Below are 17,739 nucleotides of genomic sequence, written 5' to 3' on the forward strand. Positions count from 1 at the left end.
CGGGTTGTGATCCAGGACCAAAGGACCCAAAACATGAACTATTACTACAACATGCCCCAGAATAACAGTTGGCACACCGAAACCGCCGTCAGGTTCAACTCGGACGTGCACGGCCACTACGACATGGCGCCCCCTTACGAGACTCGAAGGCACCCCAGCATATCGTACGCATCGAGGAGCGAGATCACCCCCATCGCCCAGCACGACAACCCCTACGGTCTGGACGGGGGAGACATGCTGATGGACGCGCGGCCCCCCGAAAGGAGTAACATCGTTGATCTGCAAGGGTCGAGGGAACAGAGAGGATCAGCGTTCGAACTGTACAGAAAACCTGTACACCACAACTTGAGGTAAATCTTGACATTTATTCCTGATTTTGTTCGTATCTGTGTAAAGTAAGTGTGTACACTGGTTTGAAACCATCTGATTTGGGTTTAAAATGTGTTGTTGGTTGGGTCGGGGTAGTTTGTCTGCATGCGTTGCATGGGGTGAAGTTGACGGTCCAATCGGTGGGGACCAAAAAAATATATATATTTCACACTAAGAAGGGGAGATTGGTTGTTGTAGACTTCAGTGTCGGTTGGAACGAAAATGGCACAGAGAAAATGGGTAGTTATTTTGCAAATTTGTGCTGTTAGCGCCATATCGACGACATGAGTTTTTGAATGTGTTGGGTTCACACGAGAAAGAAATCGAGATATAAACGAAAATGGGGAAGGTAAAGTGTTTTCTGTGGAATGTTACATAAATAACAGTTGCAAAATTTTTACGAAATCGATACATTTGCGACAGAGGTTCTAAGAAAATTGGTCTAAAATGAAATGTTATGTCTCGTGATTACAAGAGAAAGTGTAAACAGAACATTGCCAAATAATTTAGATAAAATGTTCCAATATACTGTCTGTTGTGTTCACAAACACAAAACAGATTAGGGAATTGAAGACAGTTCGTGTAAGATAGATAATTGAGAAAATAAATTCGGAAAGAACATGCAATTGAAAAAATAACAGTGTTAAAACTGTTTGGGCCATTTGACAGATAAAAACTAAAGAAAACGAAACTGTTAAATATATTCTGTGCGGAAATGCAGAAGCAGCGGCTATCCAGTTGGAAATTCATAGAAATTCTGAATTATAAATGACATTTTTTTTGATGAGTTATGAAAGCTCAGTTTCTTGTGTTCTTTTTGATTAGGTTTTGTAATCTAATAAAAAAAAACACTTGGAATGTAATTTTGTACATACTGAACGATCAAAAACAGCAAGTAATGAAAAACAAAGGTGGAGTCGTAGATTGAATCGTGGGAGTTTGAAATTGCAATTGTAAAGGAAAAAATCTATTACCAATCTGTTGTGTTATTTATACGTTTTTTTATATTAAAATTTCGCTTGTTATAATTTTATTGTCATCTCAACAAAAAGAGAAATCGATTCGAGACGCTGTGTGGGTTGTCAAAGCTGCACCTAACCTTACATTATACCTACATAAAGTTTCCTTAATTTACCTGAAATATGTGAAAGTTTCTACAAAATTTTAGAATTCTTCAAACACTGAAATCTTATAATTGTGAAATTTCCAGTCCATATGAAGTTTAACATTCGAAATGTTTTAGCCATGACAGCAATACCGTGAGATCATTTAAATTTATAATTAGAGTAGGCTATGACTTTAAAATTAGATTGGCAACACAGTTGACACCTTGATTTGATTTGTCAAAGTGACGTTTCAAAATTCAATAAAAAATATGAAACGGCGAGTTTATTGTATCGAACACCCGGTGCGTTTGTTTGTGTGTTTTGTTTTTCTTTTCCAGTTGTCATTATCTTGGCGCAAACATTTTTGACTGACATTTTAATTTCGTAGTTTTAAGTCAGCTTATTTTGACTTTTACAAAAAATGTATAAATGATGGCCGCGGGAAATACCCACCGAAATGACGTCAAAAACTTTTTGTACGCCATATTGTCAATATGGCGCGCTAGTAACAAATGACAACAAGGAACTTGTAAAATAAGATTGTCGTTGCAGATACTGAAATCTACGAGATCGATGTATTAGTCTTATTTATTTTCTTCTTATTTATGTCACAATGAGGATTTTTTTAAATTTACTTACGGCAGTGATGACATTAATAAAAATAATCTTAGGTTAAAAATATTAAAATAAGACTCTGTTGGTAAACTATATTACAAATGTCGTAGTTATCTACATAAAAAAGTGTAAATAAAAGCATGCTTCGGTGTTAGTACTAATTTGCTTCAAAAAGTGTAATGTTGATGAAGTTAATGTTGTATTTTAGTTGGTTAAAATATTGTCTTTAATTGGTTACAGAATGGTGGAATTTAGTTCAGGTTTGACCACAGTTTGTCCAGTCAGACTTTAAGTAATGTTTCTACAGCTTTTAATATATTTTTCAAATAATAAATAATAAATCACAAAAAATGTACCACATGCCATTTGTAACGTCAATCTTTTCTTTTTTACATTTTACTTCTACTGACAGTTTTGGGACTTCTAAACTTCCAAAATCAACTTATTCTTCGATCTATACTCGGCGTTTTTGGTATCCACGGCCTTGCAAAATTGGGCGATGCAAGTTATGTTTTGCAGTACCTAACTCTTAAACATAGAAAAATTGCTTCAGATCTCGCCTCTGCCGCGCGGTCAAAAATCAAAGCTACGTGTGGCCAACCACATAAAACAAAAAACACTAGAAGATTCTGCCAATATTACTTTTTATCTTGTAGTGTGGGGATAGTAATGAACGCGTGCTAGGATAATAAAAAATATTTGGCTCATCACATTTATTCAAATCTTCAGTTGCTTTTCACATTACGTAATTTGGGCCAAAACGCGCCAAATTTTTAATCTGATCAAGGTTTTGGTCAGGGAGCCTCAACAATTTGTAGACTTTCATGAAACTGTCACAACCTTGTTAAGAATGCAGTTCTTCCCCTAAAACAAAATGTTCATTATTACTCTATGTAACATTTTTATAATGCAAGAAATTTTACATTATATAAATTGCCAAGCGACTACAAATGTTTGTGATTTTTTTTTAGGTTGGCTACATATTTTAAGTTTTATGTTGGTATATCCGATTTTCAAATTCAAATGTGTCAACCCAAGGCGGTCTCAAGTTGTAAATGATGATCGCCTTGGTCAACCCTGTCAAGATTAGAACTTATTTTATAAAATTTTAATTACAATAACGCTGAACTTCCAAAACCCTAGCCTAAAAATTAATCAAGAGTTGACATGTTGACCATGATGAGGCTTACCAGTTGCTCAGGGATGCCAACCCACTAAATTTGTGTGAATCATTTATAGTCAATTTACACTGTGGCTTTGTATGAAGTAAAAAGATAAGCAAAATAAAAGATTCCGCATTAACAAATCGATTCTAATTATTCTAGTCGCAATTTAATTGCAAATTTTCCTCCGAAAATCTATATTTGGAAAGTTAACTCAATATTTTAAATTTTTTCTTAATGAAACCACAAGATTTTGTGCACCACAAGTTAAATTTTCTATCCAATTTAGTGTATTTTGCTAGCACGTATCATTCTGAAGTTTAGAAATTCTTCGGTGCTGCCATAAATTTTAGAAAACGTAGGTAAAGAATATTTGTACATTACTTAACTTCGTCACTGGTCAAGCTTTTTGTACCATAAATCATCAAGCTTAAATAGATATATAAAATATTAATACTCATTGTTGAGCATCTGACTTGCTGACGAGTAGTGTTTACTAATGTTTTCGTTGCTTTTATTTAAAGTTTGTAGATGGTAATAATAACCGACTAACGTTTAGGTAGAGGCGGCCAAAGTCCGGCCTAGGAGGACATTTCATTTTGATTTTTTTTTATCATTTTCAAGGGTTCAGGATGATGGCGCTTTGTTCGGATCACAGCCTAACATAGTACAAAAACTAAACACTAACTCGCCTAAAGTAACGCCAAAACTAACCAAAACCCAATCGTTCAAACATCACCGCACCGAGGGCGGCGGCGGCGGCGGCCTCATCACGTCGAAAATCTTCCGAAAATTCTCGTTCAAATCGAAAAGTCGAGAGACCACCCCGAAGATGTCGAAAAAATTAACACCGAGACCGGACGACGACCGAATGCGACCGAGCAAACGCGATATCACGTCGGCCATTGTCGACCATCGGGGTGGCACGATGACTAACGAGTACTGGGGGGTTTCCCTGGAAGTACCCGAACACGCCATCCCCCAAGGGGACCAAAAAGAGATTTATTTCGTTATATCCGATCCGAGGCTGTGCGATCACGACGGACCGCCGCTGGATTTGGAAAACGGTAAAATTATTTTTTGAGAGCCAGTGTACATGCGCAGCTTGACCATATTCCTCCCTGCGTGTGGTCCTGGAATGTTGCATCGAGAATATTCAAATCCGAAGATTGTTCAGGTTACGTTTGAAACGTCAAGTTTGTCCTGAAGCTGCAAGATTCCATTTTCGCACGTGCAGGGCAGCCGCCCCCGGTCAATCTGAATGTTCGTGATGTTGTAGGTGAAGCGATGCTGTCACCGATCGTGATGTGCGGCCCCCAAGGTACCGAGTTCTTGAAGCCGGTGATCCTCCACATCCCTCACTACGCCAACACCCTTCCCAGCCTGGGGATCAGTCTGAAAGCGACGGACTCGGAACAGGACGTGCACACCGACTGGGACAACATCCTCCTGCCCAGCAACCACGCCGCCAACAGCGTCGCCGTCAAGGTCGACCACTTCTGACGACAAATTTGCTCAAGTTTGCCATTCTTTCTTCTTTGTAGACCCTAGAACTTATGTTTTTATTTTAAATGTAATTCTCTTATTTTTAGACTGATGTAACAACTGATGCATTGTTCATAATTTTATTTGTAAATAAACGAAATTTATTTTAAGTAGCGGTGGCATTGGTTTTCTGCGGCGCCCTCTGGCGGCAGTTCGCGAAACGGCAGCAGGAATCTGCGATCGGGAATAAAATGACAGGTGGTAAAAATGACCGCTTATAAATTAATGCATTTATTGTTGTTTGACACATAAATTCAGAAATATATATATTTATGAAATAATTTGTGTTGATCGATAATATACCTATATAACACACAAGCTTATCAATCTTATTAATATTTAACTCAACTGCATCCTTACATATTTTGAGATCACAAAATATATAATTTAATAACAAATTCAACAATTTCCGTAAATTCTCCAAGAAACTTCCAAACGAACACAATATTGCTAGAAATCGAAAAGTTCGGCAGTAGTAGTCGCGCAGACTGTTTTGATAATTTTAGGAACAATTTGGAGTCGATTGTTTTATGCTTTGTAGTGGAGACCGACGATTGCCAAAAGCTGCCAAGAGTGGTGTTTCGTAAACTTCCTTACAGAATACTGCAACTCGATAATTCAATAATAAATGTATCACATAGTTGTCAACAAAAGAAAATATAAAAAATATCTATGATTATAAAATTAAACTTATAAATTTAACAAAAAGGCTCATGCAAAATTAAGAACAAACTTACGATAAAATAATTTAATATAGTACAGATAAAATTTATTGTATGGCATGTACGCACTCACTCCGGGGGCGGTGCGCTCGACCGCCGTCCGGCCAATAAACTTTTGATATGCGTCCCGCGCATTTTAAAACACCTACAAAATTTGATTGCGAAAATTCCTGAGTGAATCGGAAAAATTTGGTCGAGGCCGGAGAGGGTCGGGCTCGCCGCCCCGCCACTCACGCTTCATTAAAACTCTATTTTAAGATTACAATAACGGATGCTTCCAAAGCACCATCTAGTTTGTACTTTTCTTCGTAATTGATAAAAAATATTATCTCTGTAACAATTTCACGAATATAAATTAAAAACAACCATAACAAGAACAATTTTGAGAGACAAATCAGATGAAAACGAACAACTCTCGTCCTCTTTTTTTCTTTGTAAACATACAAATTTTACACGCATTTACAAAAGCAAATTAAAAATAAGAATCTCTAGTGCGCCTCATTACAGTAACCTATGACTAACGGTAGTACGACGGGTGGCACCCCAACTATGTACAGCGGAATCGGACAGTGCTGCCCCCTCTTCCGGATTGCTTCGATTAGAACTAAATAAGACACAAAGAAAAAAATTGACGACCGTTCATCGACGGCACAACACAATTACAGATCATTCGGGAGCAGTGTTTATTATTGCTTTGGGTTCCGCGACGACACCTTCCAAACTTGCAATAACACTCGTTTTTTGTCCTTCGACCTCACAACTCTCGTTCGTTTTGATTATGGAAGAACTATTGTTATCATCGTCTTTGACCTCCCCGTTGCATATCACTTTCGCCGCCGTCACCGTCGCAGCCGCCACCTCCTCCTCCTCCTCCGCCTTCGGCTCCACGGGTGGCCGCTCCAACTCCTCGATCCTTCCCTCCAACTCCCTGATCTTCTCCTCCTTGCTGCGACACTCCCTTATCCACCTCTCGTTCTCCTTCAGCAGCACCTTGAACGCCTCCAACACCCGCTCCCTCACCCCGCCCTCCGCCCCTTTCAGCATCTCTTCGATCTTCCCCATGTCGCTCGACTGCTTGTCCGAAGTCTCCGAAGCGCTGTCTTCGGTGTCCGTCGACAGTTCGATCTCCGAATTGTACCTGGGCAAGTTGGTGGTACTTTGCACCACCGACACGACCTTGGGGGGCTCCGGAACCTTCTCCTCCACCTCTTGTTTCACTATCACTTCGGTGTTGTTGTTCGTGATCTCCTCCTTCACTTCCACCGCTTCGTCCTTGACGAAGTTGTTCGTTTTGCCGTACCTGTGCTTTTTGGGGGTGGTGGGGGCCAGGGCGACGTTCGGCTGGAAACTCCTCTCGAATCGCTCCGATTCGGACATCCGGACCACCCTTTCCGGGTTCTGCAAGACGGGAGTGTCGCTGTATCTGATCCCCATCAGGTGATTGTACAATTTCGGCTCTTTGTAGTGGTTCACCGGTTTGAAGGCCGACAGGTGACGATTGGCAGCTTGGAAGTCCTGGAGGCAATGGTTCATGTACAAGGCGTCCAGGGAGGCGTACAAATTGTACGATTGCAAAGGGTTCATGTATTCCCCCAGCAGTTTCTGTTTCTTCAGGGGCAACTCCTGTTCTTTTATGATGTCCGATGCGAGAACCTGGAACAAACAAAAGGACTCTTTCAGCCGACGATTCGCCATACAAAATCTCTTCAAGAGCGAATTCAATAACTCGATGTTTTATTTGCCAACATATTGAGCAACCGCACCAGAGATGGATTCGCATATTTTACACCACAAAAAAAATCCATCCAATAAGACCCAAACATAGACTTCTATGCTGTCGAGACTTAAAAACCTCCGTTTTGAGATGTCAATTGCTATTACACTTTTGTAAATGTTTTGTGTGATGTGGTACCGATTCACAAAACATGGTCTTCGGCACCCAATGTTTGCCAAAATAAAAAGGAATTATCAAATGGACAGTACACAGTCCTGATCTGAATCCAATCGAAAGTTTGTGGGGCGCAGTATCCAGAGGCGTAGTTTAGGGCGATAGAATTCAATATTTCGAGAGAAAATTTCGAAAGACGTCTCTATATGAGGAAGGAATTTTGAAGAATTTTACATTTGTAGAAAAAATGAAAGAGGAAACAAGAGATGTTTTACTCAATGAAAGCATTTTTCTTCGGACAAAAGACATTTCAAACATTTTTATTTCTTGTTTGTTCGTTAAATTAATTATTATTAGTGCATAAATAAAATGTTTGTTTTTCACCAAGGGATGGACCTACTTAGTTCCGTCAATAGCAAGTTGATAAATCTATAACTCATCCAATTTACGAGGTCATAAATAATGGAATTTTCTGATTAATAATATAAAAGCAGGATTTATTTACAAGATTAATTGAATTTTTTTTCTATTTGACAAATGTATTTGTCGAGTAACCTGCGTGCATGCATTAATGCGTTTGAACTAGTCCGCGCTTTTTTGAACGTTTTGTTCATATTAGTACGTTTAATTTTAAATTATGTACGTTAAGTTACGACAAACTTGTCCCAAATCGCAAGAAACTCCAAACGAGACAGTTTTTTTGAACGCCCGTTACAAAAATAGTAATGATAGAAAAAATACCAAACTAACAAATCCTACAGTCATGGTGCTAAATAAAGCTTTTTTATACACTTTTGGTTATGTAGTCGTAGAATTAAGTGTCCAAAAATGTAGACAAATGCTGATTTTCTTCTGGTTGTTTTAAAAAGGTAGATTGTAAAGCACAAGTGTCATAAATGTTTTTTACTGCATTAGAAAAAAATGTCGTGAGCCACTTATAGCTTCTTTCATACTGTGTGTTGATCGCAAAAATATATTTCTTAGAACCTTTCTGAGACATTAGAAAGTTAAAAAGACCACATCTCCAGTACTAACAGTAACAGAAAATAAATCCGATATTTGTGCGACAGATTACTTCATCGACTTAATTGGTCAATTAAATTTATTTAATTAAAGTACACTTGTGTTCTAAATCCAGCATTATACAATTTAGAAAAAAAGGTAAGAAGGAAAGCTTTCATGTGCATGTGCAACAGCAAAATAAAAATTGTTAACTGGGTATCAACCGCACAATATATCAGTATAAAATTAAAACAATTAATGCAATCAATCATTTTCCACTCTATCGAAGAGTTCACCTAAATCGCCGTAATTCTAGCTTTTAATTAAACCATCAATACGATCCCACACGCTTTCCACCGGATTTAAATCTGGAAATTGTGAAGGCCAACGCATAAAATCAATTCTTCCTAATTTCTGAGTATAATAAAATGCATTTCCACCAAGCTACAGATTACCTTGAAACTTGAAAAACCTTTCTGACTTTTCTTTAAACAAAATCATTGGAAAATACTTTTCAAAATTCCAATCAATAAAATATCACTCTCATAGTTCTCTGGTGGACATTTTATATTGTGACAATTTTGGAAAATTCAAAGACCCAAATAAATATTTTAATTCGTGAAATGTCACAAATACGCTAAAAGTGAACCAAAATCGTGACATTGACTTCCCGAATAATTTTATAAAATAAAAATTTATTTTTATTTCATTATTTTGTCGGTTGACTTTAACGTAAGTGTTTCATTTTAAAAATCGCAGTGGTCTAAACGTGCAAAAAAATTTTTAATTTTTATTTTCTCTTTAATATACATATTTACATATTTTTTTCCTTATTTAATTGCTTAATGTCATTCATTATTGATAACTTCTGTATAAGATGGACCATGTATTTGTACTGTCCATTTTTGTCTCGGATTGTTATTAATGGAATGTTCACTACATCCCACGTTGTATAAATACATAGTTCCAACAGCTTATAAAATAAAAAACAAAAATTGGATTAAAAAATTGATCGAGAGAGCACTCAAGAACATAGATATTTTAGATTAAAAACTAGAATATTTAGAATTAATAAAATACATTTGAAGAATTAAAGCAACGCGACCCGCTAATGCAATCCATGTTAGCTCAGTCGGTCGTGCAAACTAATATCTTATGCATTCACCACACTATTTATTTAACAATGGCCAAAAGCAGAAAACTCCATCCTCCTCGCTCCGACCCTGTCCACGTCTCTCCTCATCCAGGGGAGATTATCAAAATCAAGTTACGGCGTAGATTTAAATCTCATGCATATCTTATTTCATCGCGTTTGTTCGCCGGGACTGGAAGAGGAACGAGGGGGTCGCTTCCATAGTTTCTTCGAGTTTCTTTGTCGACCTAAGTGTGTTTGGCCGTTAATAATTAAGGTTTCGTAAACATCGCGAACGTCCGAGAGGGGACGTGGGGGACCGGTTCGGGGGAATCTGCATTTCTTTTTTACTCTCCGTTAATTATTCAACATCCACTGGTGCAAAAACAGGAGCAGCGCGCACCGTCCCAGATAGAACGCCATAATGAGGCGGTCAAAGAGCATCGCCTTATCACGACACACTAATTTTAACGTTATCTATGGATAAATACGCCATTCGAGTACTTTGAACTCGACAAAAAGAGCTTGGCTCGGCGATGATGGTCACGGCCAGTGGCGTAGATAGCTTTTTGCTTTGGGGGGGGGTCCACATACTTTTGTATTAGGTACAGTTGCGGACACGGAATTTTAGACGTCAAATTTATGTCAATTCAAAAAGTGTCAATGTAAGCCACGCTTTACTGTCATTATGATTGACGTTTGAAACTATTTGACATTAGAAAGTTTTTCGCATCATCATTACAAAAATCGAAAGTGAGGTTAGTTGTACCTAAAGCCAGTTTTACATTTTTATGTCAATCGAATGATAAATCGTCCAAGATTCCGTGTCCGCCATTGCACCTATAAAAATTTGGTTTTTAATGTAGTTTGCTACATACAGCGTGATCAACAATGACTGAGTCTGTTGGCAATGAAACAATTGAAAAATATTGGTGTTTTTCAGTTTCGTAATTGGCACTGACCAAATGTTTTAACTTGACACGACATTAAAAAAAAATTAGGTTATGTCGGGTATGTTTATGCTAATACAAAAATGACCCTTTGATGGTAAAAAAATTGATTTTATCATTTTTCATTAAAATCGTATTTGCTGTGTTTAATGTTTTGTTTGTCGTATATTCTTTGGCAAAGAATAACTCAAATAACACTTATCAATAGAATATGATATACCAAATATACCAAAAATTTTTTCTAAGACAATGAATTACTTAAAATTCAAAGTGAGTCGTTTTGTGACTGTCAGTGTATATACTGAAAGAGTATTATTCAGTTGTAAAAGTATATGGATGAGCTCTGGGGGGGGTCCGGACCCCCTGGACCCCCCCCTTATCTACGCCACTGGTCACGGCTGTTATATTAATAAAATTTCGCCGCTTGTTTTTCGGGGCCTGTGACGTGCAGATCTTCTCGATTAACCTCGCGTTTGACCAATTTATGTGGGTTAGTCATTGGGTGCGTTGCTCGGGCTCGACATCGGGGGATCTTGGGCACAGATGACCCCACCGGACCTTGTTTTCGACCAAACACAATTTATAACCAAATCAATCCAATTAGTTTCGCGTTTTTCCAATTAATCTCTCCTTCATTTTCCCCCCCTAAATTTCCTCTCAATTATTTAAATCGTCTTGTTTTTCTATATTCTTGTAAAAATATCCGAATCGCGTCTTTCCCTCCGACTCCTGACAAAAAGTTATAAATAGGTACCACCAATTAAAATGCGGTCAGACGGAATGAGCTCACCTTTTTAAAAAAGTGCTAAATGCTAAATTTAACAAATTTTGTTGATAAATAACTGTAGTTTACAGATTTAATTCCTGGTCTTGAAAGGTTAATATACCCCTTCTATCCTAATTAATCGGCAGATGCTTCTTACGTTGTTGGAACCACTGCCGATCTTGGTTTCGAAATTCCACGAAACGGGTTCTCGTTTTTGGCAGATTTTGGTCGTTCGGAATGTTCCAATTTACGTAAGAGCCAAAATCTTTTATGGATTTGGCCCAGGGATGGCACCGTCCGGACGCGACATTTTGTCAAACAGTGTTATTGTTATTGCGGCGGATCAAATTTTAAAGGTTCACAGATAACACAAGACAAACAAAAAAAAATACAAACAAATATTATGAGATTTCGGTATCAACTGTAATTTAGAACGGACAACTCGGGAAGATTAAATGATTTAAAAATTTCCAAACTGCGTTTTTAATTTAAATGATCTTTAGAAGTCCAATTTTTAATAACTTTTACTGTTTTCCATATTTACTCTATAAAAATTGTTCTAGTTCTGAAAATTACACATTTGGACCTAAACTCGTCTCCGCACCCAAAATTTTGGCAAATATGCACCTTTTTCGTTTAAAAGCCCACCGTGAAATCATCCAATTTCGCGTGACTTACGCATTCGTCACATTTATTGGAAAACATTTAAGTTGTCTAAAAATCTTGAGAAAAATCCGCCTGGTATCTACATGCCACAAAGAAATATTTGCTACTTAAAACTAGTTTTCAATAATTTTTGATTTTTAACAGGGAAAAAATAATTTCAAATCTATCATTTTTCTTGTGAACTTTAAAATGCTCCCTGGTGTGTCTGTTACTAGATTTTGTTTATGCTTTACAGGTGGTACACTGTTTTTTTGTCATAATTACAAGTACAAAAATATTTGAAGACTTTCCTCTTGCGTTTCGTTGCGCCACCCGGTACAAGCAACAACCCCCTTCGTCGCGTTTTATGTTCTTCGCTATAAAGATCTCTGAGCACTTCCAGACTTCCTCCGCTCCTCCACTCCTATCCAGACACAACTAGTGTGACCTTGCCAAAGTTGACGACTCCATCCCCTTATCGCCCCTTTCCGAAAGTGAAAAACTCATCGCTTTCAAGGGCGATCGATGCGTGCCGACGATCGTCCGACCCCAGACGCACCGAGAGCTTCCACCTCTTCATTCACACCGGGGCCAACTTTGATGTTCATGCATGCGAAGACGCAAAACACCCCGTTGTTTTTCGTGTCCCACCCCTGTTCGCGGCGGTCAAACACGCAGCAGACAATTATCGATTCGCCTCCAACTCCTCGACCATCACAACTTCACTAACCGTATACCCTTCTCCCTGATGTTTGGGGAGAGTGCGAGTGATGAATTACACGCGGGGTCCCTATTCATCGCCGCCCCTCTCTCCACCGCCCGGCGAGTCTCATCGTGACAGTCGTCTCTGAGGGGTCGCAAACACCCTTTCTTTTGTCTGGCGGCCCCTTTTTCTTTTCGCTTTCTGACCTTCCCGGTGCGTTATATCTGCGGTGTTGAATTGATGTATACCGGGTGTGCTTTATTCTTCTCGGTGTGACCCACATTTCAATGGAGATTTTTTCCAGGGGTGGTTTTTTCACGAAAGGGGTACGTGTTAATTGCGTTAATGGGCCAAAGAAGCGATCACTTTGTGGGGTTTTTGTTGGATTTTTTTTTCTCCACGCTGAGGGGGATGCGTCACGTGGAGATAATTACGAAGGACGACAGATTACACGTGATGGTGGTCAACCGTGACGCATGCAAAACAACCTCCGACGCTAGTTCGGATCTTTCTAGACACTCAAGTTTTTTAGAATGATAACTGACCGTTCTTGAGTGAAACTGTCACCAATTAAATGGATAACAAACACACCATAAAAAAATCACAGTAAAATGATTTACAAAAAACAACAGAAAAATTAAAAACTCCTGGTTGATAATAATCATCCTGTTAAAAATCTATTTCATTTTTGCAGAAATAAAATGTCAAAATTCCCAGTTAAAAAAATCGTTAGTAAAAAAAAATTACATGGTACAATATACTCGGTAGCTATGATTGTTGTTATCTTGGTAATGGGTTAATAATGTCTTTTAAAACTCCTAAACATATCAGTAAACTGGTTTATCTTCGTTTTGTCATGCACTACGTGAGTGAACAGCTAACAAATAAAAAAAAGGAATCATGTACTTTTATTAATCAACATTCAACTTAAGTACATATGTACGTAACATTTTTGTTTTATAATACAAGAATTTCCGATAATAATGCGGAATCTGGAAAAGTGCCCCGAATGCTTGCAGCGTTTCCACGTTGAATGGCAAGGGAAATCCTCTCGAAAAGGGATTTCTTTGATTTTGAATCGCCTGATTCCGCAAAAGTTGGTTTCCGATGACATTAATGAAATCGATGGTTTCTTTGCACCAAGGGCCGAAGGTTTCAAAGGCAAAACCTTTAAATACGTAATTTGACGAAATGATTGAACTACATATATTTGCTATGTTTGCGTTTGCAAGCCATTTCAGCGGCAAAACCTGAAACTTCAGAAGTTTTCAAAACGTAACTGTCTGCAAGTGTATCTACAATAGTAACGTCCCAAACTAAAGGTTGCGCTTTAATCCATGGTACTAAAGTCATCCCAGCTGGGCGTTTTCCATCATCCTGAGACAGTCCGTTTGGTTCTAAAGTTGAATTAACATGAATAGAAGACCGGTTGTACTTGTAACTTTTAACATTTTTTTTACCTACATATTTTTCGAAAAAAAAAAAAAACTTGAACTGACTCGAGGGATTTTGTTGTTTTCTCACTACCATCTGACATTTTTGCATTTTTTTTTGGAGGATTTTTTGAAGTGAAACTTTTTATGGGAGGGTCTTGAAATTCTGATCGGCAACCTTTTTGTGTGACGAAAAGTGGTGGGGGTAAACACTATTGGGTCGAGTGGGAGCAGTGTCTCTGTCTTTGTCACACTCACGGCATTTATCGATAATGTCCTCTCTTTGATTTGGAGGCTTAAAAATGAACAATGAGTTACGCATTTCGATATTGTTTAGTGTTATCGTTGTTTATAATTTATTTTCTTCATTAAAATATACAATTTTGTTGTGAATATGCTATTTAAAAGTGATTGATGAATAATTACAATGTTTCCCTGTAATACAAAAGTTTCACTTCTATTGTGCGTCTTTACGACACATTCTGTTTTTTTTTTAATTATTTATAGGAGGAATTTTCAAAATTTTGTCCAGCACCAAAAAAAAAAAAATCACTGCACTACTATCTTCATTGTAGTCCCAATGTCCCAATTTCTTTATACCACAACATCCACACATCTGACTTATTCTTGTAGATCTTTAATTACTTAGCTCTCAAAGAGCAGATATGATTACTTAATTCTTCTAGTCCAGGTTGACTATTATAGCTTATAGCCTATCTAAAATTAACATTCATCGTTTTTTTTTTGTCAGATCAAGTATCTGTTTAAGAATAGCTACCGTAAAACTGGACCTAAATCCCATTGAAAATCTCTGGATTGCAATTTTACAGCAATTCAAAAAGTGAAAATTTAAAAAAAAATCAGAAATCAGTCGATTTAACCCCTTTCCACACGATGAGATCACGCCACTGACCAACACTGAAGAATTTGTATGAAAGCATAAATATGTTTCAGGTGGAAAAGAAAACTTGCCATCGACGGGAAAATACCAATACAACAGAGCTTAATAAGCATACAACTCTCAATTTTGTTTCGCTTCGCGAAAAGCCAACACAAAATCCAGTTGTAGATCTTATTGAGTAGCTTTAGAACGAAAATCAAATCAAATCTAAATCATCCATTCGTGCTCAGCCGGGCTATTTTACACTACATATGTTAAATACATTCATACATTCGACTTAAAAGATGAAACGTGGAGATGGTAAAGTTCCAGCACGCGGTTGTTCCTCGGATCATTAGGAGCTCTATTAATGAATAAAATGTTGCCACGGAAGATAAAACTTGTCATTAAGATATTAACTCTAAGCACGAAAGTACAATTGGAAGAGTGTCTGTTCTAAATTGGCCACCACAAAACCTAGGTCTAAATTCTACAGAAAATCTTGAGCAATTTTCAAAAAGTTCTTTACCACATGCGATAGATTGTTCTGCTCGCAGAACTTGACACATTATTAACAATTTAATCAAATAATTTCGTGCATATTGATTGGGCATTATTCAATATGGTGAACGTTCCCGCTTAAGCATACCAATCTATGGAGTGCCGCAGGGCTGAAACCTTAAACCGCTGTTGTTCAACTGCTTGTCAATTACATTACAAAAACAATAAAATTGGAAACGCATCCGAATCAAATCTGTTCAAAGATATATTTTTAAATGGAATTTGGAGTTTCTTTGTTCACACTGAATAGCGAATAAATTACAAGTTAGTGTGTATTTCTTTTTGGTATGTTCTGAATGGAAATCCAATTAGATGCAACCTTTTATGAAATGATAAAAAAGGGGTCAAGTCAGAGGGTGGTACACCCTTAAGCGAAACATTAATTTGCAACGCGATTCCATTATACTTGTGGAAATCAACCCCCGGTCAAACTTAACAGCCGCCGTCCACGAAAAAGGAAGTTCCTACCTAGGGCGAAACCGCCCCACAAAAAATCCGCGCACAATGGACCCTTTTGCTCCGCGGGGGGCGGTTCCCGGCTTTTCATTATTACTTTTCCCGTTTCGCTCATTGAACTCGACCGGTGAATAGAGGCACGGTACGGATTTCCTCTCTTGGGATTTAATATATGACACAAACCCGCCCCCCCGCGCCGCGCACGCGGGGGCGACCGGGAATTTTTCCTTTTTTTTTCGATTCCTCCGCTAATCCCAGAATCCGGGCGAGAGAATAATAAAACAGGTCCCCACCCACCCCTCTCCGCCGGTCACATTTTCATCGACGACTCGTAATTTTATTATTTGGTGGCGGCGGCACCGGCTGACGAAATGGAAATCGTCCTTTCGCCCCCTCGCTCCGTCGCCGACGTTCGTCTCGGGGTTGCCTCCTCTCTTTCTGACGGAGGCCTCCTCGTTTCTGATGGAAAGCAGGCCAAACACGCGCTCCGTCGACAATGAATCTCTCCCACAGGCGAAGTCTTCTTTCCCCTACGCAGGGGCGGCTCGTGCTCCCTTCAACTACGCGGGGGCGGGGCGCGTTAAAACCCAAACAATTTATTCTGTCAAATAAATAATTGAGTTTCTCCGATACTTCGACAACAAACGGAACATTTAACTTACAAGAATATTTTAAAAGGCGTTTGGCATAACACTTTTCAAACATTTAACGAAATGGAAGAGCAAACAATTTTTAATTCCAAAAATCCAATTAAAATATATTTTTAGCTCATTGTATTTACCTCATCTCTGGGCAAAACACAACTACATATCTTCATTTTTGTTGAAATTAGAAGACCTCAATACTCACTTTGCTAATGCCACTTCTGAAACGGTAATTTGGGCCCTTTTCAGTCTTCTATAATCTACATCTACAACTACTAAGTAGGCTTGTTTTGAACGTTAATACATTACATATTTTTTTTGTTCGACACTGTCAGAATTTGAGAATTTTCTCCTGTGTGAACGGATTTTGATAAACAACTTGTCAAAACGAAACGTCAAGCTAATTTTAAAGATTTTCGGCGATTTGGAGCCTTTGGGGGCTCGTCGAACAAAAAAACGTTGTATTCAACTCGTTCTTGTGTAATTTGGGCTTGCCAAAAAAAGCCCAAATTACACACGAACTCGTTAAATAAACTACTATTCTAGCCATATATTTTTATATTTTTGATTTTAATTTTCAATAACATTTTTTCGAGAGTATTTCTTTAATAACGGTTCACTTTGTTCATTCTCCACTGAATAAATTGAAAATATCCAAAAAATATCCAAAAAATATTTATTGTTCAATTCTCCCAAAGTTGAGTTTACGACTTAAGTCATTAATAACACTTTTGTAATTCTTTATGCCATATATTTTTGAAATGTCGTGAAAAGAAGTATTCATTTATTTAATCAGCGTAAAAATTGTAAAATACTGTACTTAGCGTAAATAGCGTAATTAGTGTACAAACTATATAATAGTAGTGTTAATCTTTTATAAACAACAGAATTCATTCGTTAACATTAAAACGGAATAGTGCACATGGTAAAGCATTCGCTTCCCATGCAAGGATTCGAGCAGTTAGAGTCCTCATGATTTCATGAATGACAACTTTTTTTCCAGTGTAACAGAACATATTAAAAAAAGTAAGAAATAAAAGAATATGTAATTAAAAAAAAAAACATTTTTTTTAATAATAACTTTTTAGGTAGGTATTGGGTTCGAAGCTCATCAAGATATATTTATTCTTCTATGTATAAATGGATAACATTAAGATGC

At 37.7% G+C, this 17,739-nt stretch overlaps 2 protein-coding genes across 6 annotated transcripts in view; one reads left to right on the forward strand and one right to left on the reverse strand.

Annotated features, from left to right (window-relative positions):
- Nucleotides 1–4,908, forward strand: part of pyd (polychaetoid) — a 37,116-nt gene extending 32,208 nt beyond the window's left edge. For 3 of the 5 annotated variants that reach the window (XM_069059353.1, XM_069059355.1, XM_069059354.1), the window contains 3 exons: nucleotides 16–350; nucleotides 3,878–4,320; nucleotides 4,533–4,908. In XM_069059353.1, the coding sequence (XP_068915454.1) occupies nucleotides 16–350; nucleotides 3,878–4,320; nucleotides 4,533–4,756 (1,002 nt within the window). In that variant the 3' untranslated portion in view covers nucleotides 4,757–4,908. The other 2 variants (XM_069059357.1, XM_069059358.1) reach the window with 2 other exon arrangements.
- A 105-nt stretch (nucleotides 4,909–5,013) lies between these two features.
- Nucleotides 5,014–17,739, reverse strand: part of Snoo (Sno oncogene) — a 56,298-nt gene continuing 43,572 nt past the window's right edge. Inside the window, exon 2 of the mRNA XM_069059360.1 lies at nucleotides 5,014–7,173. Within this exon, the coding sequence (XP_068915461.1) occupies nucleotides 6,187–7,173 (987 nt within the window). The 3' untranslated portion in view covers nucleotides 5,014–6,186. The remainder of the gene's footprint in view (nucleotides 7,174–17,739) is intronic.

This window comes from Tenebrio molitor, chromosome 9, assembly GCF_963966145.1.
Source record: "Tenebrio molitor chromosome 9, icTenMoli1.1, whole genome shotgun sequence".
NCBI lineage: Eukaryota > Metazoa > Arthropoda > Insecta > Coleoptera > Tenebrionidae > Tenebrio > Tenebrio molitor.